Genomic DNA, 25,900 nt, shown 5'->3' with positions numbered 1-25,900 from the left:
TTAATATGTAAATGTCATAGCCTGGTTTTGAATTCGCTGTAATAGAATCAAGTGAGTGGGGTATGCCATGAAGATAGGCCCTACATAAAATGGCTATGAATCAAAGCATAGTAAAGGTAAAGTAAGGTGGATGCACTGAAAAAATGGCGTCCTTTCAGTAATATCCTGATGCCATGAGCAGCTTTTGTTCTTATATATGTAATGTGCTGAGTATATTTTAAATGACTATCAAGACCAACTCTAAAAACATGCATTGGTTGACTACTTGGATGGTGTAATTGCTATTACTTATTATTGGTTCATGTGTGGGTTCTGCTGAGTGGAATGGAAGATCATTAACATTATTTTATATGCGTTGATATGCAAACAGTTTTGCTGAAACCATAGCAAAATGTTGGTAATGTCAGAAGTAAGTTTTTCTGTCAGGGAATTAAGGCATTTGTCAGCAGCTAATATTATTGTATCGTCGGCGTACAAGGAAGGTTCGGAGTTAGAAACACAATTAGGCAGGTAGTTGATGTATATCAAGAGAAGGAGAGGACCAAGTATTCAGCCCTGGGGCACGCCTTTGTTTGTGGTTTTAAAGTTTGAAAGATTTCTTGATACACAGACTGCTTGCCTTCTATCAGATAAGTAGCTTTGAATTAGTAACAGAGCAGAACCAACAACGCCTATTGCAGCAAGTTTATGAAACAGAATGTTGTGATTTATTGAATCGAAAGCTTTTGTGGGATCAATGAAGATGGCTCCAGCATAATTTCCTGTATCAATTGCATATTTAATTTTGTCAGTGACAGATAGTAAAGCAAGATTGGTGGAATGACTGACGCGGAAGCCGAACTGGTGATTTGATAAGGTGCTGAACTTTTATAAATACTTGTTTAAACGCCTATCAATACATTTTTCGATTATTTTGCTAAGAAACGGAACAATTTAAATTGGTCTATAATTGAAGATTAAAGGGACACTGAAGTGAATTTGTCAAGCTCCCGTTTTTGCTTGCACTGCCTAGACTGGCTCAAATTAGCACACTTTTCATCGTTTATCCGGTTGATAAGTCGTTAATTATTTTATAAAGCGGGAAAGAAGAAAAACTACCATGCGCGGTCTGTGGCGGCCGCACGAACTAAAGCTGTGACGTCGCGAGGAGATGGCATCGTGATTGGACGATGTCCGAGGTTATCATTCAAGCAAGTTTCGGTTTCGGTTCTGCAAAACAACATGTTTGACATCCGACGGAATCGTTGGATGGGCCATCTCGATATCTCAGTAATCGCCGTATCACCCTTCTTCCATATTGTCGGCTGTAAAATGCCTGAGATAAGCCTCCCAGGACGGCTTGGAATCGTAGAAATCACTAGCCGAGGCCTACGCAGGGGATGAAGCCCTCCGCGTCACCGCTGTCGCTCAAATGCCATGCGCTTTTCCCTCATATTCGGAGTTTGCCTCACTCATGCCTGTATCGTAAAAAGCTAGTTCGCACCAGACCAAGGGTGGGCTGATTCAGGCCTGTGCCCACTACCCGCAAGCACCAGCACGCTAACGAGAACTCGCTAGAGCGTCAGGGGCAGTCTGCGCGCGTTCTGCAAACTCGCTCGTGGAACAGTGAACGTTACGGCCCAAAAATGGTGAACTCAATTTAGAAAACATCGGCCGAAAACGAAAAAATCAACTCACAAAAAAAAAACAATGCACCCTTGGGGATTCGAACTTGCGACTTGCAAAACGATAGCATTGCGCCCTAGACCACTCGGCCACGGGCCAGCTCTTTCGAGGGTGGATATCTAAGGTATATACTGTATAACCAGTTTCCACTTTTATTTAGCCTTCTCATTTGAAGTACTTTAGGTGACTATTTGTCGTATAGCGCCCTTGAAGTAAGCGTCCCCCCAAACTTCCAGAATATCTCACGTCTAGCAATTGCATTTCTTGGACGGAAAGGCGTTCGCAGATGTGCGGTCGTGCTTCTGACCGCTGTGCTTGTTCACCCAACGCAACAGATTGCTTCCTGCTCCCTAGTTTTGCGCTGTGCAGTAAAAGTTTCAGTCGATTTTATTTTCTTAGTACCAATATTGACTTCGTTGACTCTTCTCCCGCCTTCAAGTGGCCTTAGATTTTCCTACTAGCGTAAAGTCAGCGAAGCGTCGCCTGTGCCCTTGTGCAGCGCTTGTGTGAGGCGACCTTGACTCGACTTGGAGCTAGATACAGTGGACAAACTAACAAAGTAAAGAAAGGCACATTCTTTCATTCACAAACCTGTCCTGGCTTCGTTTCAACTGAGCGAACGAATTGCGACGACACGTCGGCGGCCGGCGGACGAAACGCTGGGCCGACTGACTCTGTCTGAAGGCCGGGGAGCCGTGCAGTAGCGCAGCCAATTGCGAGCTCGGCTCCTCCCGACGTCACACGAAAACGCCACAGAAAATGGGCGAGCGTAAAGAGAGGAGGACAGCATTTTCGAATTAATTTTTCTACTAAATAAAATCGCGTAAACACGCCCAGAGTGGTCGAAATATGGCCTGGGGACTCCGGACTACAATTTGCGCTAGTAATCCCGCAATGTTTACATATCACTTCAGTGTCCCTTTAAAGTTGGGCCCCCTTTTTAAACACCGGCGTGACCACAGCTCTTTTTAATTCGGCCGGAAATACACCTGTTTGGAAAAGTAAATTGATAATGCGATCAAGTGGTTCAGCTATCTGATGAACTATCCATTTAATACTTCAAGGGTTAATTGGGTCGAGGCCTACACTTGTAACTTTAGTCTCTTTTATGGTGTTGATGACTTCATCCGGGATAGTTGGGAAGAGAAAAAATGAGTGTAAAGAACGCTGGTGGTGCTGTTCGAGAATTACTGGTGAGCATGGTATGTTAAACAAAAAAATCATTTAGGGCGATGGCGATATCTAAGGGGTTATTGTATACGTACCCTGATGACTCAAGCTCAGAGATAGGTACCTCATGCTGATGATTCAGGAATGAGTTAATTACTTTCCATTGTTTCCTTACATCAGAACCGGCTTGCTCATTTTCTGGCTCTGAGTTTGATATTATACGGTTGCTTTTTAGTCTTTTTATACAAATTATATTTTTTATGCATGCTCTTAAGTAAACTAGTAGATAACCATGGATTGTGGGGATGAGGAAACTTTTTTTGGGACGTTGAAGGCACAGAGGACTCGTTTAGGCATTTATTAATTATCAATATAAGCTCACCACACGCCTCATTAGCGTCATTAGATGTTAAAAGTTTGAACCAATGTACGTTACTTACGCGGGTAAAAAACTGATCCTTATCAGTCCGCACGGTGTTAAATGATCGACTTGTGCTGTGTAGGCGACACGGATAAACGAAGAAAATTGGATGATGATCAGTGATTCTAACATCTACAACGCCAAAGTGTTGGGGTTATATGAAGTTAGAAAATATATGATCAATTAATGTACCCGCCTGGCCAGCAATGCATCTAGTGGGGAGAGTGTTTAAGGATTCGTAGCCAAATCCAAAAAAAGCAGTTGGTGTAATCAATGCATGTAGAATTATCGTCACCTCAGATATTATTATTAATATCACCCATGACAAGAGCTTTATCCTTTTCAGATGAAATGGTGCTGAGAAGGTCAGAGAAGAAAGGCGATGCAGAAGTCTGACACAGATGATGACGGTGAACGATGTATGCGACCTAACATAATTTTGCTAGCATGAGAGGGTAAAAAGCAATCTTCGAGTTCTGTCCACACCAATTCGCATTTTATCAGGGGAAGTTCTAGACAGTGTTGCCATCGCTGGGCGTCAGACATCCGCTAAAAAGCAGTGAGAAATCCGCCAGATTCCGCTAGATTCTAAAACATATCCGCTAAATTTCCCGCTAGACCCTATTTTATTTAAAAAAAACCGTGCAATTTCGTATGACAAATACCTTTATCATTCTTAAAAGCTCCCCAAAACTACGAGAGCTGAAATAACATATAAAAGAGTCTCACCGAAGAGTCTAAACTAGAGCACTTGAGGCTTCAGTGCTGCGGTGGTCGTCATTGGTCAACCTCATCACAGATGAGGGTAAAAGTTATAAATGTTCACACTGATGAAAAAAAAAGAACTCACAGTTCAACGAAAAACACATCGAGGTCTTCGTCGCCGCTGTCGTCGTCTGACACCATCTCCACAGGACCGCTGGTACTTATTGAGGGACGAGAAAGGTGACTTGTTGCACACACGTTGCAGATGTCCCGATTGCACTAACAGCTGCCGCCGGAAGTTCGAAATCAGAACAACTTTTCTGGTGTCACTTCAGTCCTGCTCTTACGACGAGGATGACGTTTGTTGTTTCACTAAATGTCATCTCTACTTCGGCATTTGAATACGGCAGCACGAGCATCGACATGGCAAATCCGGCAAGCTTGGCGAACGGGTTTTCGCCGCAGGCGTCTTTATAGGACTGAACTTCACACCAGAACGACTGCGTGGACGATATTAGCTTCCAGACCAGGAGGGTGATTTTGCTCCACTGGTTTTGAATTTTTTCGATTGCCTCAGATCCGTTTTCAAACCTCACGGATTTGTTTGTCTGAGATACGCGGAGCAAGTGAACAGGAGGAGCTCGCTCTCCTACCCTCTGAAGTTAAGCAATTGCTGCATTTTTAGAGGACACGGAAATGGTTTCTTGCAGGGCGATTTTGAACCGGTGCACTGCGTGAGGTATCCGCCAGAAATCCGCTATGTATGAAAATCGTCCGTCAAAAAATCCACTAGCCGCTAGAGGAACTTTTCCCCCGTCAGAATAAAATAAAATCCGCCAGATTTAGCGGAAAATCCGCTAAATTGGCATCACTGGTTCCAGATCAAGCCGTCTTTTGTATTTTAGGGAGGGTGAAATGAAAATAGCCGCACCCTCGTTATTGCTGTTCGAGCGATAGCAGTATTCTGATGAGTAGGATGGAGGTCTATGTAAATTTTTATCATCAGGTGAAAGCCAGGTTTCCGTCATGCAGGAACAAGAACAATTGAGTTCTGTTGTTGATAGAAAAGCGTAAATTTCATCACAGTGCTTGTTCAAACTTCGGGCATTAATGTGTATTGCTGATAGACAAGGGTTTTCATTAAAAGCTTTGAGTGTATCTGGTGAAATACATGTGGTCATGATAAAAGGGAATAGACGCTGTTATCGCGTTGTCGACGCGGTCATCCCAGCTAACGAAACACCGAGAAATGTGCCTTCGACGCAATACGAAACACCCGACTGTCATTGGTCTGTCTTGCCTTAATGTGGCCATTGTCGGTCCACGAGTGAAGCCACCCTTTCTCTTTTTTGATAGCCAGAGCCTTTGCAAAGAACTGCTTGTTATCAGGGGTTAGATGATCGTTAATGTAGACGGGGTATGTATCTGGTCCGGGGAAATCAAGGTTCTTCGTTTTAAGGCAGGCTTTCCGCGCTTTGCTTACAGATTCCTGTTTTTTTTTTCTTTTTTTGGAGCGGGAGAAAAAACGGGCAATTATGTTGTGGCTTGCTTCAGCCTTCGTAGGTACACGGTGAATGACATTTATGTCTGTATCTGAAATGGTACAGCTAACCTTTGTTCCAATGGCCTTCACAATTGCCATGCAGTCCTCTCCTTGGGTACAGGGAATTCCCTTCAGCTCTACATTGTTTATCCTAGAGTACTGCTCCATCTCAGCGACGTTTTTGTCAGTGCTTCATTCTGAGCCGCTAATGCCTTGTTAGCAGCTACAGGAGACTTGGTTTCCGCCCAAGCTTCTTCGACAAGACAGTTAAGATGGGTAACTCTAGCTGCCAGACCATCGAGATCAACCTTCATTGACGCGAGATCTGGTGCTGAAGAATCAGCATTAAGTTTTATCTTCGCGTACACCTGTTCAACCGTATCAGCCGTCTTACACTCCAAAACAGCCTCTATTTCATCAACTCTAGCAAGTTCAGCAAACGACACCATAGCGTCACTTTGAGAGGCACTCAAGACAGGTCAGTAGCAGCAGCAGTGGCGGCAGAACAATTTTGTGGAAAAGGACCCAAATGCGGACCAACCTGTAAAAGCAAAAGAGCTTGAGCCTGCGTTCCTTCCAGTTACCGCTGCTTCTGCCAAATGAGTCACGGACGATGCAGTCGCCACTTTTCACAACGCCGGGTTGATACACACCGCACACCGCGCAGCACTCGGCGCAGACAGTCCAGGCAGCGAGCGAATCCTTCGGGGTTTGCTTCGCTGGCGGGACGTTCGGTGATGGTAACCACGTACTTCATGGAGCAGACGTGCCAGTTGACGCTTCGTCCTTGCTTAGATATTACGGCGACGGCGGTATACTGCAAAAGCAAAAGAGCTTGAGCCTGCGTTCTTTTCATTCACCGCTACTGCTGCCAAAATACAAATGCATGCAGATGCATGCAGATATTTGGGGAGTTTATTTTAAGCGCCATTAACGCTATAATTACCGCTATGACGACAGGACAAAGGCCTCTCTTGCAGGAAAACTGGAGTGCTTGGCGGAAAGAGAGAGATAGACTTTTATTGTGAACTGGAAAGATCAGCTCAGCTAGCGGCAGGGCTGCCGGCGCCAGAATGGTATAATTATGATGATGTAGCTTGATTGTGTGAAGTTGTGGCACCAGAAGTCGTTGGGGATACAAAAATAAAATTTAAAAATTGGAGACGCATTAAAATTCTAGAAACAAGATTCGAAAAGAAGACTGTAAGAGAAAAGTTCACCAAAATGTAAAGGAAATGCTGCAGAGAGAATTCTAGGCGCACCTGAATTGCAAGGAAATATACAGCTTAGAGATGACAAATTACCAGGAAATTCATATATCGTGTTGTGATTACTGTTCCTACGGCCATGTTCACATAGGGGAATTGAGTTCGGTACCCATTCTCATAATACTCAAATGACAAGTTAGAATAATCATTAGGCGTGTTCATCTTTAGCGGGTGCAACCCTCTGTGCAGCTTAGGGTATTCAATAGTGTCCAACTTCACTATTCCGAGCGTGGCTTGTGATTAGAGATATTCTTCCCAACGTTGGTGCTCATTTGAGTTTCACATCATGTTAGGTGGCCGCCGTCGGCTGAGTACGTGCAAAACCAGATTTGCGCGTCTCTCTGTGCTGTCTCTCAGGCAGCTATACACGACACCTTCTGTCATGCAGATATGAGTGCTAGCTCACTTAGCTTGACCGCAAACACAGTTAAATAGCACGTTTTCTGTAGTGTAGTGGAAGGGTTGCTTCTCTGCGAGTTTTCATCACGCCACCTGATGCATGGTCAAATAATTTCTTATTTCTAATCAATTTTGGATTGAGACAACTTTCACTTTTGGTTTGTTAGCCCAAGCAGAGCAGAATATGCTTGGTTTTCAATACTATTTTTGGCGTAAGGCAGCACCACGCGTTGTCGCACGGCCAGTGCACCCTTAGCCATAACAACAAACCTTACATCCTTATAATCACACATGTGAACGTGTGTGTGTGTGAATGTGCGTGCCTGTGTGTACGTGTGAGCGCATTGCAAAATGGCAGCGTGGATGTAGGTACCTGTACGAAACCCATTGTTACGGAACCTGTAGGCTCCGTGCGACATTTGTATGCGTGCATTCAAACGCTCGTCGGGCGAGTGCTTCGCTCCATTTGAAGGACTTACGCTGCAAGGAAACATTCATCACATTCAGGGTGTGTGTAGAAAAGGAGAAATAACGCCCTCCATGCCACCGACAGCTTCGAAGCCGTTAAGGCGCGAGAGTTTGCACTAGATTGCGCCTGCTGGTTATTGCCAAAAAGTAGGCTGTGCGACGAACGAAAGCCCCTTTGGCGTAACGTTCTCGTCTAATCACAGCGCGACTTCAATAGGCCCCGCTAGACAGCCTGAACTATATGCCTGAGCGGCTACCTCTCGCGCTTAATTCAGCCGCTTTCATTTCTTTCCCTTTCAGGCTTCCTATACTTTCTAATAGGCGGTAAGAACCAAATTCACTAAACCTTTTAGCCTTTACTAACGAGTCAATCAAGCCTACAGCAGCTCATTAGTGTTATATCCTCAACGAGCTCGCATGCGCCGCGTGACATCGGTCCTTAGTTGTTCCCCCCTTCTTTCGCTTCAGAGAGAGTAATAGAATTATTGAACGACACTAGACCGTGTCGCGCACTTCAAAGTTCGTGATACCAGGCAATTTTGAGCTCGGCTTAACCTTTTTGTGCCCCTTCTCATTCTTTGGCCAGCCGGAAGCTATGTTGGGAAACTGACAGCGTAAGAGAGAAGAGGCAAAATGACGAGAACTTTGTGTTCTGCGGCTTGCTTTAATAATAAGCTTCAAAAGAGTGGCGACGAGAAGTGCAAGGTATTTCAAACTGTCGCTTGCGCATGAAAAGTCATACTTCACGCACAAAATCGGGGGGGGGGGTGATCCGCTATGTGAGGGGAAAGGCATATCTAAGCTGACGTGCTCCGAACTTCGTCCTTATGTATGGCGTGAACAGGGTTGGAGAGCAAAGCCGAACGAAGGCATGGAACAAAACACCATTCAATGGGGTGTAGTCTGAAGGAGTACACGAAACAGCACACGTTTGTTTGAAAGTTGCCATTGGGTATACTTTTTAGTTAATTGTCTGAATGAAAATGTGAAGGACTACAGTTTAATTCAAGCAGACACACATGGGGTTGCCCGTCCAACTGTATATCGTAGAAGCCCTTATTGACAGCAGACGTGAATTCTGTTAGGTCACTCTGTTAACTCACAACTTCACTTTGAATGAACTACGACCAGTGTTACATACGTGAAGACGTCCCCGAACCGGGCTCCGTCGCCTCCTTCATATGAGGTGGCGTGGTGGTCGAGCGGCTGGCAAAAGTTGCTGCCGTGGTGAAGATGACAAGAAGCCGAAGGCAAACTTCACTTGTTTAGTTCATGACGAAATATAAGCCGAGGCACTACAGGAACAATACCCTTTCGTGCGAGCTTACACTGTAACCCGACAGGGCGACAGCATGGATTCGCTGCTGCGAAACGAATCAAACTACCCGCCGAGAAGGTGGGTTTTGTACACAATGAACATAACGGCTGTGCGGCTTTCCCAGTGAAACAGCACGAAAATTGTACAGACACACATAACACTCTTTCCGAGTTCATGAGGCCAGCAGTAGCGGCACTCGTGAAGTCTGTGAGAAGGGGGAGCGGAGATCTCGGCTGCGGCGGCCGCATGGCCGCCGCAGCAAGTCACTGTAGCGACTATAGCAAGACCGCGCTATAATTTTCGCCGCAACGCAATTTACTCGTGAAGTTTGACTAATCTTATCTATTTCGCATTGCTGGGTCTTCTTAAAAACGAAAACAGCTGTGTGTTGAGCACTTTGACCGAATAGCAACGGCACGGGACCTTTTAACGGGTGTCTCCACCATGTACGGCAATGCCGCTGTTTGTTAAAGGGACACGGAAGTGAATTTGTCAAGCTCCCGGTTTTGCTTGCACTGCGTATACTGGCTCAAATAACTTACTTTTCATCGTTTATCCGGTTGATAAATCGTTAATTATTTTATATTTATTTTATAAAGCGGGAAAGAAGAAAAACTATCATGCCCGGTCTGTGGCGGCCGCACCAACTAAAGGCTGTGACGTCGGTAGGAACTGGCACCGTGATTGGACGAGGTCCAAGGTTAGCATTCAAACAAGTTTCGGTTTCGGTTCTGTAAAATAACATGCTTGACATCCGACGGCATCGTTGGATGGGCATTCTCGATATCTCAGTAATCGCCGTAGCGCGCTTCTGCCATGTTGACAACTGTCAAATGCCTAAGATAAACCTCCCAGGACGGCTTGGCATCGTAGAAATCACTAGCCGAGGCATACGCAGTGGATGAACGCCCTCGGCGTCAGCGAAGACGCTGAAATGCCATGCGCTTTTCCTGCATATTCGGAGCTTGCCTCCCTCATGCCTGTATCGTAAAAGGCGTGCTCGCACCAGGCCACGGGTGTGCTGATTCAGGCCTGTGCCCACTGCCAGCAAGCAGTCGGTGATTGTGGCAACAGCACGCCAACGAGAACTCGCTAGCGCGTCATCGTCAGTCGGCGTGCGTTCTGGGAACTCGCTCGTGGAGCAGTGAACGTTACGGTCCCAAAATGGTGAACTCAGTCTGGAAAACATCGGCTGCAAAGAAAAAATCAACTTACAAAAAAAAGCATGTACCCACGGGGATTCGAAATTGCACCTTCGAAAACAATTATCCTAGCGCCTCAGACCACTCAGCCACGAGCCAGCGCTGCCGGAATTGAATATATAAGGTATATAATGTATAACCAGTTTACACTTTTATTGAGTTTTTTATTTCAAGTATTTTATGTGACTATTTGTTGTATAGCGCTCGTGCAGTAAGCATCCTCCAAACTTCCACAATATCTCACGTCTACCAACTGCATTTCTTTGACGTAAAAGCGTTCGCAGATGTGCGGTCGTGCTGCTGACCACTGTGCTTGTTCAACCAGCGAAAAAAAGTGTTTCCTGCCCCCCTAGTTTTACGCTGTATGGTAAAAGTTTCAGTTGATTTTATTTCCTTTGTACCTATATTGACTTCACTGACTGTTCTCCCTCCTTCAAGTGGCCTTAGATTTTCCTACTAGCGTACCAGTCAGCGAAGCGTCGCATGTGCACTTGTGCAGCGCTTGTGTGGAGCGACCTTGACTCGGAGCTAGATACAGTGTACAATCTAACAAAGTAAAGAAAGGTACATTCTTCCATTCCCAAACGTGTTGTGGCTTAGTTTCAACTGAGCGAGCTAATTGCGATGATCTGTCGGCGGCCGGCGGACTAAACGCTGGGCCGACTGACTCGGTCGGGAGGTCGGCGAGCCGTGCAGTAGCGCAGCCAGTTGCCAGCTCATCTCCTCCCAACGTAACACGAAAACGCCACAGAAAATTCGCGAGGGTGCAGGGAGGAGGACAGCATTTTCGAATGGATTTTTTTACTAAATAAATTCGCGTAAACGCGCTCAGGGTGGTCGAAACATGGCCTAAGGACTCCAGACTACAATTTGCGCTAATACTCCGGCAATGTTTACAAATCACTTCAGTGTCCCTTTAATCTCCGCCTTGTACTATCGTTCGTTTCACTTGGCCTTTGCAGCTTCACACTCACCTTCCCGTTCCCAATTTGCTCGACCACATCGGTCTTATCTCGCGTGCGCACGGCGCGGGTCTGGCGGGTGATATATAGCGCCGGATGGCGCGGGTGTCGCGTGGCGCGCGGCGTTTGGCTGGCGAGCTAGCCGGACCCCATGGAGGGCAGGTGGCAAAAAATATGCGTTGCTTTTTTAAAACTAGGGATTTCAGCTAAAGGTTCGCAAATCACGCGAGGAAGCGCTAACTACAGTAGTTTAAATAGGTTCTTAGCCCACCTGTTGCGTGAGACCGTCTACTAGGCCGGAATTTACCCGCACCCCGGTCGCACGACACCCCGTTTATAGGACGCTTTCTCGTGGTCCCTTCAAAGTCGTACTATCGGGGTTTCACTGTGTATACTTTATTCGGCCCAGCGGTTTCGACGAATATTTAAACTGCCTCAAAAAGTTTCAGGTCTCCAATCGCGGTGCCGTTTGGAACGCGATATGTAATTATGCACGGAAAGGTCATATTTACAACAGTATTAGTAGTGATATACAAACATTCTAACCGCCTGCTTCAATTCCTGCAGACTTCCTCAGGCACGCACGCTGCAACCGGAACGTGACGCTGGGGGAGGACAAGTGTGCCCCGGCCTATCGGCGAACCCTGGAGCTAGCCAAGACCATAGGCCAGACGCAGGACATTGACCACGGACTCCGGAGATCGTGCTGGTAAGCACCGCTACCTTCTGGAGTCATAAATACACCAATTGCGCTACCCTGAAATTTGGACGTCGGGGAAATTTCAACACGTGACCCCCAGCTCATGATTTCTTAACACGGGACCACTAACTAAAGGGAGCAGAGGAAATAGTTTCTTCAAGGTCACTGAATATAGGGCGCCGTGTTATGCCGTCTGTTAGCTCATTCACTGTGGGTTTTCGTTCTTCTGGCAGCTCATTTTGGCGAAACAAAAATCCGCTGTAAGGGCATCATCATTCTCTGCGAACTCGCCAATCTCACAGGTCTCAAAGCCGCATGACAGAAGCTGTTGGCAGGAGATTTAGGGCGATGCCCTGGTTCTGCAGTGGAGATTACGAGGGCGATAATGATCATGATCTGCGTTCCCCAGTCTCGAAGCCACGTAATCGATAAGGCAAAAATAGTTGGAAGACCGCATGAAACAAACCAAGCAGCTTAACAAAAAACGCACAAGACGAGAAAAACCGCACAAGCGAAGTCAGAATCCGAAATGAGTGTACGGCGGTAGTAGTTCCCACTCCCTGGCTTGATGCGTTTACAACCACTTGTTCTTAGGGCAAACACTTAGAGGAATGGTGTTTTCGTGTTTTAAACCGTTATTCTGATATTTAGAGGCTCAGAGCCAAGCCTTTTATATGAGCCATGCAGGATCGACGTTTCCTTGTACAATACAATAAAGCAAGAGCAGTGCGCTACAGCACTTGAGACAGATACCTTTATTAGAGAATTCCAGTACGAATTCATCAATTCGGTGCACTAGGCAGTGTCGGTGGAGTGTGGGCTAGGGCATGCAGGTACGGCAGTAGCAAGATGCAATGAAGGTGGTTGCCCGCTTTACACGTAATAATGTGCGAGTAGCGGCCATTACGTCGCGCGAAGATTTACAGGCTAAGTAACCCAGCTCTGTCAGGAAAAGAGACTTTGATGGAAAGTAGTGGGGAGAATGAGTGCGAAGACAGGGCCAATATGTGCGTAGGATGTACTATTACGAGCAATATGAAAGGGAACAGAGGAACGCGCCGAAAACACCCTCAGACCCAGCTGTAAGTGATACGCAGCGGCCGCCGTCGGAAACAAAGTGGTAAGGGGATGCTGTTCTAACAACTGTTCCCATTCCCGCCGTTCGTCTTATCAGCTGTCGGACGATACCATATTATCCGCGAAATGACGTAAGCTGCTGCTTTGTAGAAATGCCAGCGTGGTGGGAGTGCCAACAGTTAGTGGAAGAGCGCCCTCCTTTCCCCCTTTGGTTTTCACAGCGCCATCCGCGTATCGCTCCGAGTCTGTTTCGAGGCTGTTTGCCACGCGTTCCTGTCTTCCCTTTCATATTGCTCATAATAGTACGGCTCGCCACCGCATACCTGAAAGTATCAGAGACATGGGCGGTCAAGTATTCGTTGGGGGAAAATGCCGCTTGGCAGGGAGTTAGTTTGGGCTTGACTGATCTAGGGGTCCTGGCGGCGTTTCAGATGCGGGGAAGGCGGAGGAAGAAACAAAAGGAGTGTCGGACTGCTTACACTTTATGTGGTTTATATTTCCAATGGGTAGCTGGCTCGTCTCGTGCATGATTTGTAATCCTCCGACGCAGGAAAAAGGCAGCTAGGTGAAGTGTCGCGGGCAAGGACATGAGCCCTCAAGTTTCCCTCCATACCCTGTTGGCCCGGGACGCATTCTAGAAGAGATTGAGTCGGGGGTGTTTTGGTATGTACGTGTAAGTTGTCCATACCGAATGTGTGTGGGTACCGTGTTAGCAAAATTACATAACGCACCCTGACTGTAAGCCCACACTCTATTTGTGCCTGCCTGGGGTGTGGTGTAGGATTGCCTCGGCCATCGCCAGGGACTCAGAAGAAATGGGCTTCTTGTCTGCGGGTGCCGATGAATTTAGTCATACAATTCAGGTTTCACAAGGTGTTGCCTGTATAATAAGTACCACGACCGGTGGACAGCTGCGCTTCAACTTGAAATAATGTAACTCTACGTGTGGTCGCTTGTTTTCCTGGAAGGATAATCCATTCTGAAACAGGTCTCTGGCCGTTACCGTTCTTTCTGGGTTGTTGCGCTTTCGAGCGCTTTCTGGGTTGTTGGGTCAAAGTGACATATCCAAAAGTGAAGACTGCGAATGTTCGTCTGGTCACCCGGGATAACAAGCTGTGCTCACGGTTTTCGGCCAGAAGGCAGCCGCCAGGATCGAAAGGAAACAGATGATGCGGGCAACCAAGTGCCCAGAGAACATACAGCGAATGCAGTATCACTGTCGCTGTGCTCATATCCTGTCCGTCCTCCACGAGTCCATCGATGCGCTGAAATAACAATGCTGTTTCATCGGCGGACAAGGAGACTTTACTTTGGTCGGGCGCGTAAGCGTAGCAGAAAGGCGCGTCCAACATGGAATCGTGCTCGCCAAAGAAGGGGTCGCCACCATCGAAGCAACCGTTCTGTGTCGCCGCGTGGATTCGTCGCCAACGGGATAGTATGAGAGCGGCCGCTGCTCGCCTCTGGAGTCGAACCTCGCTCACGGAGCGCCGGAGAAGCATCCGCTTCGTTATCCCCTGAAGCGGGTCTACCTTCCCCACGAATCGCGTTTTCGTTGCCGGACCCAACGCAACAGTCGGCGAATCGTAGCAGGGCTGTTGAAATGTTGCAGAAACGAGAGCTGCGTCCCCAACGAAACGATCGCAACAGGGTCGCAGGGACGCCTCCAAAGCGGGAGTTGCATCGGTGATTCCAAGGTCATGGCAAGGCCGGTGAGAGGTGCACCAGAAAATGTGTAACTAAAGAAGACCAGCGTCTGGCTGCCGATGTGGTGATCGAGTCGATTAGCGAGGCAGTCAGCCCCTTTGATCCTCCTCTTCCTCTTCCCCAACTGTCGCCCCCTGCCTGCGCTTCTTTATTTCTCAACAAGGGGTACAGCGATCGTACACCTCCAAATACTTTGATCTCACTTAACCTTCCAGTGCCCTAAACACGCAAATCGGGTTATTGTTCCCGCCGTTTCCCGGCAATATTGTCAACTTTCGGGCTGTCCTAGTGCTCGCACTGATGGTAGTGCAGTAAATCCGTGAACCATGCCAAAGTTCAGCCCGTAATTTAGCCATGTAGTGCATGTCTTCAGGGAGGTCCTTGCAAAGAAAGGCGGAGTACTGTTCCACAATGGAATACCAGAGAGGAAATCGACGAGACTGAAAGCTGCTAAAATTTTGAAGCACCCGCATTGGACAGTTTGTTGAGTTCAACGATCTAAATAATGAAGCAGTCACACGGCAGTAAAATTTCTTTATTTGAAAAGCACTCTCACTACACACTAAACTTTTTATACTCTGATTGCCTAAAAATGTGTAGTATACATGGAATAAGGGTGTTGGGAAGTCATTACTCCTTTTTTCATATGTTCCAACACCCGAACTGGTAGGGTTACACGATTTTTGTGTGGCAGAAAGGGTGTTCACCAAATGCAACACCCTCGATCTTCTGTAGGGTGTTGAAAATGTGTGAAATAGGTGTTCAGTTGCAAAAAGAAAAAAATCCGAGAACTGTGGGTCGACCTAGCTTCTTCTGGTGTTGCTATGTTTTGCTAGGTTTTGCTAGGCGTTGCTAAGTATTGTTAGGTGTTGCTATATTCTTGCTAGGCTAGGCCTCACTGCTAAGGGGTGAGGCTAAGTATAGTCGGATTTTACACGGCTGCCTCAGTGCGTCCCCCACACTGACAGCGGACCCAAGGGGAAAACGAGCTAGGTCGACCTCCAGTACCACTGTTTCTCCAGCCTTGCACCAGTAGCGCAAGCTGCGCCATTTTTTTTTTTCGGATTCGTAGGCCAAAAGGACTGCCACCTTTAAAATGCGATAGCAAGCGCTTCGCATGCGCATGCGCCCCTTGTTCTCACTCTCGAGCAGTCGCGAAAGCCCCCTTCCCAGTTATAATACCCTATCTGCGATGATGCACCCTTTGGTGACGGCGCAGTTTTTTTTTTTCTTGGTATTTTTGCTAACGCCTCAGAACCAAGCTCAAGCTTACACAGCTCTGCTGGAAATAAAATGTGTCAATCCTTATTGTTTTTAGCATCGTGAGGTACAAAAGCCCCCGCTTGTAGAAAAGGTTAAGTCCACCCATGTGAAAGGGTAGAAAATACCTGGAAAGTTGGAGGTCTTTTACAATATTTTTGTTACTTGGAGGTCTTTCACACCCTATTTAATGCGAAGAAGTATATGTCTCGTCCGCCAAGTTGTCATTCCGGCCAAGCCAGTTTACTCGGCACCGCTACGGGGCCCCTCCTCGACACTACCGACCCCTCTTTAACAACTTTTATCACAACGGTTACTCCCCTGGCCACCACCGATGCCTCCTTTAAAAGTTGCGCAGCCGGATGAAAGCGGCCGTAGCACATTTATCAGGCTATTGCGGAGAATCAAGAGCAGTGCGAATGGGTGTAAAAACGCCGGAAATCCGCCTCCGCCGCCAAGAATGTAGCCGCGGCCGTTGCCGCCTCAAATTCCACCTGGCCCTCTAGCTGCAGGTCCCTGCCGGGTGATTGCAACTTGCTGCGTTGGAACGCCAGCGTAGGCACATAATTCTTCTTTGGCTTGAAAGCCATTTTGAGCGACATGGTCGCGTCGGCGGTGCTCGTTGACCTTCTGGTCATAGTTCTTCTGGCTGAAGATGAATAACAGATCTTAATCTGGCCGCATATAAAGTCCGTCTCCCTTCCTTCGCCGGCGTATTTCACGCCTAAATATGCGTCAATCCCCAGTGGCCGGTCTAGGCGTGCACTGGCTAGGGATGCAGAGAGGGGCATGCACGCACCGCAGGGCCTAATGCCGCTATCGATGACATACCCGCTGCGGTGGTGGGAGATTTAAACGTGCGGGTCCCATGGCTCAATGCACCCTGTCAGCGGTATTCCGCAATCGGGTTATTTGGGTCTGGGTTGGTGTGTTGCACAGACAATAAGATGCGCACTACTGGGCTGCGAAAGGGATACGCAGCGTGTGTCCGCTGGAATAAAGGCCGTTGTCTTCGAGGAGTTAACTCGATGTGGGACGGATGCATGTCTCTCGTTTGGGGGAAGAAGAGCGGAAACTGAAGAAGCGTCATCCAAACAGAAGCGTTAATGGGAGGGGGGAATCCTCGGAAAGCCGCTGCCACCGCCGTTGCCGCCTCAAGTTCCAGCTGGTGGAGTAGCTGCGAATCTCACGAATGAACAGCAACACGCCCGCTTGGAACGCCTACGTGGGCGCATATCACTTGTTAAACTTGAAGGGCCTTCAGAGCGACATATTCAAATTCAAATTTATCTTTATCTTGCTCTGAAACATACAAAGAAATTAATATACAAGTGAGGGTTCCAGGGTCTGACGACTGTAAGGGGGCCATCGATGAGAAATGCACAACGCGAATATATAAGGCAGCAAAACAAACCAAATATTTATTACCACATCTGGTCAAGACAAAGAAATCCAGATATCAAAAGACATATTTCTGAGGGCCAGCAAACACTGCATTAAACAAAAAGACATAAATAAACAACGGGAAACAAAAATGAACTACAGCAATACAAAATAAAGCATACATGAACAAACACTATTGCAGAAAACCATGAAATGCAAGTAGGATTTTCTATGTTGATGACAACACAAAATCTTTGAGACGTTTTTTAAACATCGTTATCGATGATGATGGCTTTATGTAGAGAGGGAGGCCATTCCACGAAGTAAATTGCCGCAAAGCACGATGTTTTGGTGCCGTAATTAGCAGGCACAGTAGGCAATAAAAAGTTGGCATTTGCTCCAAACCTGGTGAAAAGATTTGTCTTTAACAAGCGAACAAGATCGATGGCATTGTATGAAATGTAACAGTGAAGTAACTTCTAAAAATAAATATGCCTGAGTTATAGTTAAATAATTGATTTAGTTGTAATATCTTATTCTCACGCAACAGAGGCGGACCTGAAGGACGATGTGAATAACGTGTGATGATGCGAATGGATTGATTCTGGATGTGTTGGACTGATGAGATATAGGAAGAATATGCGTTACCCAAGGAGGCGATGCCATAATTGAAATGACTTTCTATAAAAGCGAAATACAATGATAGCAGTGCATGACGAAAAAAAAACGTCCGTGCCTTCAATATTGCGCGGATTCAAAATGCTCAAGTTGTGAAAATGGAAAACAAAACGTAAGGCTAGGGTCGAGTTCGATGTCAAGAAATTATGAATGTTCGAAAGGAGAAATGGTGTGAGATCCGAGCAGGATTTCGGGGAGGGTGCTTGTCTGCCTTTTGGAAGTTCTGAAAACCATGAATTGACTTTCTTGTGGGTAACTAAGTAATTGTAGTTACACCAGTTATCGACGTTATTGAGCACACTATTCCGCTCGGAGGTAAGAGAAGTTATCGATTTATTACGTAAAGATATTGTGGTATTGCGGCATATAGGCACAATGAAAGGAATGAAGTAAATTTGGAACATCATCAATAGAGTTAAACCTGGATGTAACGAACTTCCATGTAACGAATTCCTGGATTTAAAGAAGGTTTTCAATTCTTCATTGCCAGCCCCATTGACGCCAATGTGTTTGCTATTTTATGTACCGAAGACGTTGATGAGTCACAATTTTTGGCACTTTTTGAGAAAAATCGCCCGCAGAGATGCACTAATTTAGCGAATTTCACCCGCACCGCAGAGTGTACCTTGTGTTTCTACGTCTGAGTAAAGTGCCGGTTAGGTGCTAGTCCTGCCTGTCGGCGTGTACGCGTGCGTCTCCCTCCTTGTACCTCTGGTATCGGTTCGTCGGTGAGTTGTTCTGCCAGAAAACAACTTATTTTTGTCTTTTCAAGACAAGCTGGCAATACTCCACAGGCGAGAAAGACAAACGTCACCGCCCAGCTAGCACCCCCTCAGCGATTTAAGTGCAGAAAAGAGCATCACGTTCGCGAAAAGGCGCCCATCCAAGATAACTTTCGTTCTTGAAGGGCATTTAGGCATCAAAATTCCTAAACGAAAAAGTGCGACTTGTACCTGCTACGTTTTCACATACGGGGGACAGTGACCTTGGTTATTTGGAAAGCCAGGCAGTACCAAAGCTCGTGGGAAAACAGCAGGCGGAAATGAAGCAGTTTTTCACTGCGAAATAAATCCTTGAAGAGTGAGTTTACCGAGGTCCCTGATGACTAGCATTTTGGTTTCGTCTCTGCTGAATTCCCTTGAGGTTTAACTCAAAACGGGAATGTAACGAAAACCTGCGTGTAACGAAAAATTTGAAACTTTTTTCAACGTCGATCGTTATATTCAGGTTTAACTGTGTATAAAATGAAGAGCAGTGGACCCAAAATGGAACCCTGGGGTACGCCTTGGTTAAATGTTATGGTTTCAGAGAAGGTATCAGATACACGTACAGTGTACTTCCTGTTTAGCAAATAACTTTTTAATCATGTTAGAGGTGGCCCTGTTACCCCGTAAGCGTCTAAATTCTTGAAAAAATCCCTGTGATTAATCGCATCAAATGCTTTGCTGAAATCTAAAAAAACTGAACCCACAAAATGTCCGTGTCGAGTGATTTTTTTATATAGTCGGTTACGGAAACCATGGCTACGTTAGCAGAATGCCCCAATCGGAAACCAAAGTGGCAATCACACAGGAGATTTAATTTACACAAATAGCTATTAAGGCGTTTCGCAAAAAAATTCTCAAATAATTTACTAATAGAGTGAATAATGAAGATGGTACAATAATTAAAAATAACAGCTGGTGGCCTTTTTTAAAGATGGGTATGACCTTCGCTTTTTTTGGGGGAGGAAGGACGAACATTGGTTTGAAGATAAGGTTTATTATGGGACTGAGCGTGTCGGAAATGAGATCAGCAACTAATTTTAAATGACGTGTGGATATCTTATCTAGATAAGATATCCACACGCCATTGCCAGCACGCATTTTTGAGAGCTGAAGGCGTGGCAAATACTTTTTTTGCTGTAACCGGTGAAAGAAAAAATGACTGGCTAGCACGCTGGATATTAAGACACACATTTGTATTCTGACGGTGGTGTGTGTAACAAAAGGAAACGTATTCACTGAAAGCACTAGCAATGTGACTGGGTTTATTAAAATTTATGCCATTATGGATAATTTTGGTTACAGCAGCGCTAGTTGTAGATGTGTTAAGGAAGTGGTTCAATAGATCTTGCTGCTTTTAAGGATTGTTTTTGTGTTTAGTGAATTCGCGTTCATTGCAACGCTTTTTTGCCTGTTTTAATATATTGTTTAAAGGGAACAGTACTTTTTATAACGCAGCGGAAGCTTAGTGTTAAGGGGATACCTTTTTGTTTTTGTTTTTTTCTAAAGGTTATCGTTTTTTCGCACACTTTCTAAAGCCAATTAGTCATCCGAGGGTTACCCTGGTGTTTATATTTCCTTTTACATTTGACCGTGTTTGTGATTAAAGATACCGCCGCCCTCAAAAATAACGAAGAAAACTGCTGCAGAGATTGGTAAGCATCACACAGAGAATCAACTGTCGACCACTTAATTTCTGTGATGGCTTTTATAAACTTGTCAATCAAACAGGGATGTGGAGTACAGCCTCCCGAAATTTTAATAATATAGCGCGAGCGACGACCCCTCTGCACGTCAGCGCCTTATCAGGGCGTTCACGGGCAAAATATGTGAGGATACGCGCACGCATAGAGAAGTATCTCTTGTGGGAGCGTCGTCTGCTCCGCTGTTCTTCTCAGGGCTTCTCTTATCTTGCAAGGCCATTTCGCGACCGTCAAAGCCGTCTCAAGGAAACAGTGCAGCAGACGACACTCATTCAGCAGATAGACCTATGCGCACGCGCTTACTCTCCCCTATTTCGCATCTGAACACCGTAATAACTCGCTGACATGCCGGTTGGTCGTCGCTCCCACTATATTATTAAAAAATTGGGAAGCTGTGCATAGTGTTTCTACATGGTGCTTCAGTGTCAAAGGTAAGAAAAATAGGAAAATGCTCAGTTCCGTCAACGTCCACCACGGCAGACAGGGAGGGAGGCGTTATATTACATAATGCGTGATGTATGAGTGTGCACTAACCCTGTGACGTGCATCTAGTGGGGGCAATAATCGAGGATTGAAGACCAAACCCTGAAAAGCCATTATGGTAAGCAGAGTACAAGTTGGAATCAGTGTCGAACAAGTAAGAGTGCTATCATCTAATAAAAGAATGTCCTTATTTTCAACAGTTATTTCTTTGATGGAAACATTCGTTGAAGACAACGGTGACGACAGCTATAGGTTTCGTGCCCACAGTGATGACATGTCCGTTGTGTCGGCGTGAGGTATAAACGCGGCCGTCAAACAGCCCAATACGACGGACCCGGTGTCCTCAGTGGTAGAGTGAATTGGGTTGTAATACACAAACAGTAAGATGCCTACGACGCGGAAGGGAGACAGCTCTACGTCCTTCCGCTCCGATCTTCCCAAATTTTATTCCGGTAATTGGCCAGGAAGCATGCTCAATCGTAAGTTACAAACAAACGTATTTTGTTTCACCCACTCTGCGGAGGGCGTGCAGCTCGGCAGGTCATCCTTCTTTGCAGATTGGAAGGGCACTGAATTTTTTTCTTAGTTTCCAACACCCTAATTTGTAGCTTTACAGCCATGTGGCAAAAATGGGGTTGAAATAATGAACACCCTTCTTTGTGGGCGTTGAAAAAGCGTAGAATAGGGGTTTGGTATTTAGTAAAATTTCATGACTTATTGAACATTATAATCACCTCAATATTAAAAAGCTTTATCAAATCCAAATGCTGACTGCATATGCTCACATTAAAATGAATAATTCCCAAATTACCGCTAAAATGCCTCATGTTTGCGACAAGCCCGCCTATGCTATCAGAAGACTTTCCTCTGCTGGCTATAAAATCAAGAAAAGCAGATATATTTTTAAATATTTGTGTACTCCTTCTCCCCAAGAATCCCGCTTGTTTCTTTGCTCAAGTCATTTGTGGCCCAAGTGTGACTTGTGCGTGTTGAATGTACTTGTATGTCATGCTGCGCGCTCAGGCGATCCACATTTTCACCTGTAGAGCTACGCTGCCCACACCCTTATTTTAAGGTGTTAAGAACCTCACTGCGTTATTTCACGGTGTTCACAAGCACATCCTTGCGCCCTTTCTTAGCCAACGTACCTTTTAAAGATGTGTTCCATATGATAAGATTTTGACACCCTTTTCGGCCAGAAAGGGTGCAAAAATATTTCGTGTGGAAGCTATGTTTTTTGTGCTTTTGTGAATGTAATCGCTTTATTGGTATGCATTTAGTATTTTGTGTTGTTGGCTGTTCCTTCTTTATTATTGTATTTACCTTGTACCTACCCTGCGAACGTCTCGTTAGAAACTGCAGTATCGTCAAGTAGAAATACATAAACAAAATTCACTAAAAGTGTTATTTCTCGCTAAACCCTTCTTCGCAAATTTAAAAGGCGCTGCCTACGGGCTGAGTATAAATGGAACTGGTTGACGTGAATGAAACCTACTTGCCTACCTTGATTGTTTCATCTCTCCCCCCAACTCCTCCTACAACGCAGTGCGTTCAGCGAGTTCGTGGAGTGCAAGAGCTTCCACGTGGAGCGGGAGTGCGGCGACCGGGCGAGCGCCTTCTTCGCCCGCCATATGCAGCGCATCTCGGGCCCGCTCATGGAAGACCACTGCGGGCACTACGCCCACGAGGGGGGCTGTGACAACGTCGCCTCCTCCGGCGTCGCACACTGGGCCGCCACACCGCCCACGTGCCACTACCACTGGCCACTTCTTCTGACCACCCTCCTAGTAGCCATGGTGGCACGGTTATCTCTGCAAGGGGGAAATAAGTGAAGCATGTAGTTCACACCACAGACGGCGTGGAAGACAACTCGGCGTGTTTCGTAACATTCGCCGTAGCGCTGCGTTGTCTTTCAAGTGCTGAGCATATCCTGCTCGCGTTGAACACGTGTGCGGATAACGGCGCGTTTTCGCACGCGTTTTGTCTCTCCGGAAAGCGGACCGACAGCCGTCAGAAACCCTAATGAAAAGTGCCGTGCCTGTTTTCGGAAGGGATAAAACCCGTGCGGAAATGTACATATGCAGAGGCACAAGCTCTCGGTTATTAAAGGGAGAAACACATATGCGGAGGGCGACGCGTTTTCGCGCAAATTGTTTGCCTGTACGAAACCGGTTCGCCAGCGTACAAAGAACCCGACCGCTTTCTGGAGAAGGAAAGCGCGTGCGTGTTTTACTTCACCTTATCAGCAAGTGACGGTGCATATGCCACCTGCTTTTAATCGTGGTTGTTGTGCGCTGTCTGTCACCCTTCTCACTGCGGACAGATTTGCAGATTGGTGGGATAATGCTCAAACATTTTGTCCAGCCTGACGAGGCGGGTGGGACATCACATCAAGTGACACCTTGTAAAAACGTAACGAGACCGCACTATCTGAATTTTGTTATCGGTATTCTTCTCACATCGCGCAATTGAATAACAACAGAAGCACTACGTAATGTGAACCACGGAATGCTCGCGCACGCATGTGAAGCAGGTAATTCCAAAGGTTCCATCTCAACGGAGTTGCGCCGAGTAATCGTGGCAATGTTCCATCAAGAGGTGGCAGCCATTTTATCGTGACATTTTGCATTGTCTTTCTGCCGCACTGCTGGCGCAAAGAACTAATTAGATGACGCCTAACGCCCCTATGTATGAAGGCACCGAATGCACCAGAAGGAAATTAAAATTAAGGCCCTGACATCTCCAAAGGACTTGCTTATCACGTAACGTAAAAAGCATCGTTAATTGTTTTATGGAAGAGGTTTATTGAATGATTTATTGTGGCGTTTACCGCACCGAAGCCACGCCAGGGCAATGAGGCGCGTCGCATTGTAGGGCTCCGGTATATGTAGACCACCTGGGTCCTTTACATGCACCCAAATTTGGACAAACGGGCGTTTTCGCTTTGCGCCTCCGTAAGAAACGCTGCCGCCGTGGCCGGGAGAGAACCCGCATCCTTGGGCTCAGCAGCACAACCCATTATCCACTGCTGGGCAACCGCGGCGTGTTTTTTTAAGACGTGGCAAATATCGCAGAGCATAAAGGCAGCTGATGGGTCTATTTAATACTAACAAGAACAGGGGCTGACTCGCCGTGATCCTTGTTGTGGAGAAATAACAACTCCGGTCCTCGTTTTTCGGATAACCCACCTGCACAGATAGGGTACATTATAACGCCGCTCAGGAGGCTCAAGAGCCGCCATTATCCTCCATCTTCTTATTTACCACTGCCCATTATGATTATTATTATTATTATTATTATTATTATTATTATTATTATTATTATTATGAAACTGTTTACTGTCATTTGTTCGTCTTATCATTTGTTTCTACACTCTTGCCGTTGCTTTTGTTGTATTACTGTCAAACTTTGTTGCTCTGCCTGTCGTGTGGCCTTTACGACAGGCAGAGCAACATAGGCATCGTCTTTTTTTTTATTTTTTTACCTGTACCCAGGATTCGCCTGTGCTTTATTTCTGTCATTTTCACTACTTCAATTTGTGTGTCTTGTCGCTTGTTTGTTTCTTGCTATATGTTTCTTGTATTTTGTTTTTACGTAACTATCCGTGCGCCAGCACTCAGGCCTCTGGCTGTTCCTGGGCACGTAAATAAACAATATTGATTAATTGATTGTTGTTGTTATTATTATTATTATTATTATTATTATTATTATTATTAATATTATTATTATTATTTTGGCCGGCAACCCACTTATTGGATTGGTCAAGACGAATTAGGTTTGGTCAGCGAGTATTTACTTATTTATTTATTCGCATACCCTCAGGGCCCAGGGGCATTACAGAGGGGAGTGGGGGATAACAAAATTATTGGAAGAATATACAGCAAGTAATAATATGATAACAACAGCTCTTTACACAAACAGTGCAGACACTGCGATAGTTATATTAACAGCTCCTTGCTTAAGGAAGCAGGCTTTGCACAAGTTGGCGTAAACACTCATATAACCCAGCTTTACTCCAACAGAGTCGATACTGCACAAATTTGGCTGGCGACAACACAAATACAACGGACCTTCACCTGAGAAGGCTAAATAAACAAATAAACACTGTCCAGTCAGGGAAAGTAAAAAAAACATAACGGCATACACATTCTCACTCAAACAGTCTGGAAACTGCACGCCTAAAAGCCACGACGTCCAAGATTTCAGCAACTGCATGTGGCAGTTGATTCCATTTAACAGATGTGCTCGGTACAAATGAATCGTGAAAACACTTTATATGAGAAAACGGAATGCCTACTTTGTAGCGATGATCAACGCGCGCTGACAGGTACGATGTCTTCGTTAGTAGTCTGTCCTTAAGAATGAAAGTGCCATGATATATTTTGTGAAATAGGCACAAACGCGATATTAGCCAGCGATGCTCGAGTAGCGGAAGAGATAAAATCGTTTTCTTTGTGGTGACGCTGGACGTGCGATGATAATTCGAAAGTATGAAGCGACAGGAAAGATTTTGAACCGCCTGCAATTCGTCGGCGAGCGATGCAATACCAGGATGCCAAACAGCAGCCGCATATTCCAATTTCGAAGGAACCAAAGTTTTATAGAGAATTAGTTTCAAAGAGCTAGGTGAAGAATTAAAGTTCCTACGAATATATACTAACAAACTGTTGGCATTACTTAAAACATAATCTATGTGAGGTTTCCATGATAAGTAAGAGGACACTATAACACCTACATATTTGTACGACGGCACGATTTCAAGACAAACATTGTAAAGTGAGTACTCGGGAGGTGTAGTGTTAACTCGGGAAATGCGCATGATTTTACACGTTTTAATATTAAGTTCCATTTTCCATAATTCACACCCATCTGAAATACTGTCAATATCTGATTGCAGAATTTGGACGTCGTTGTTGTTAGTTATTTGCCTGTAAATAACACAATCATCGGCAAAAAAACTGACAGATGAGCTGATGTTATTTGGAAGGTCATTTATATACATTAAAAATAAAAAAGGCCCCAGGACA

At 45.8% G+C, this 25,900-nt stretch overlaps 1 protein-coding gene across 1 annotated transcript in view; it reads left to right on the top strand.

Moving 5' to 3' along the window:
• LOC144173629 (uncharacterized) overlaps nucleotides 1-24,544 on the top strand; it is a 483,221-nt gene extending 458,677 nt beyond the window's left edge. Inside the window, exons 4-5 of the mRNA XM_077701972.1 lie at nucleotides 11,689-11,830; nucleotides 22,420-24,544. Of these exons, the coding sequence (XP_077558098.1) occupies nucleotides 11,689-11,830; nucleotides 22,420-22,705 (428 nt within the window). The 3' untranslated portion in view covers nucleotides 22,706-24,544. The remainder of the gene's footprint in view (nucleotides 1-11,688; nucleotides 11,831-22,419) is intronic.
• The last annotated feature ends 1,356 nt before the right edge of the window (nucleotides 24,545-25,900 follow it).

Source organism: Haemaphysalis longicornis, unplaced genomic scaffold, assembly GCF_048455015.1.
Source record: "Haemaphysalis longicornis isolate Haplotype H1 unplaced genomic scaffold, Haemaphysalis longicornis Haplotype H1 scaffold_3, whole genome shotgun sequence".
In the NCBI taxonomy this organism is placed as follows: Eukaryota; Metazoa; Arthropoda; class Arachnida; order Ixodida; family Ixodidae; genus Haemaphysalis; species Haemaphysalis longicornis.
This window is presented reverse-complemented; position numbering and strand designations above follow the sequence as displayed.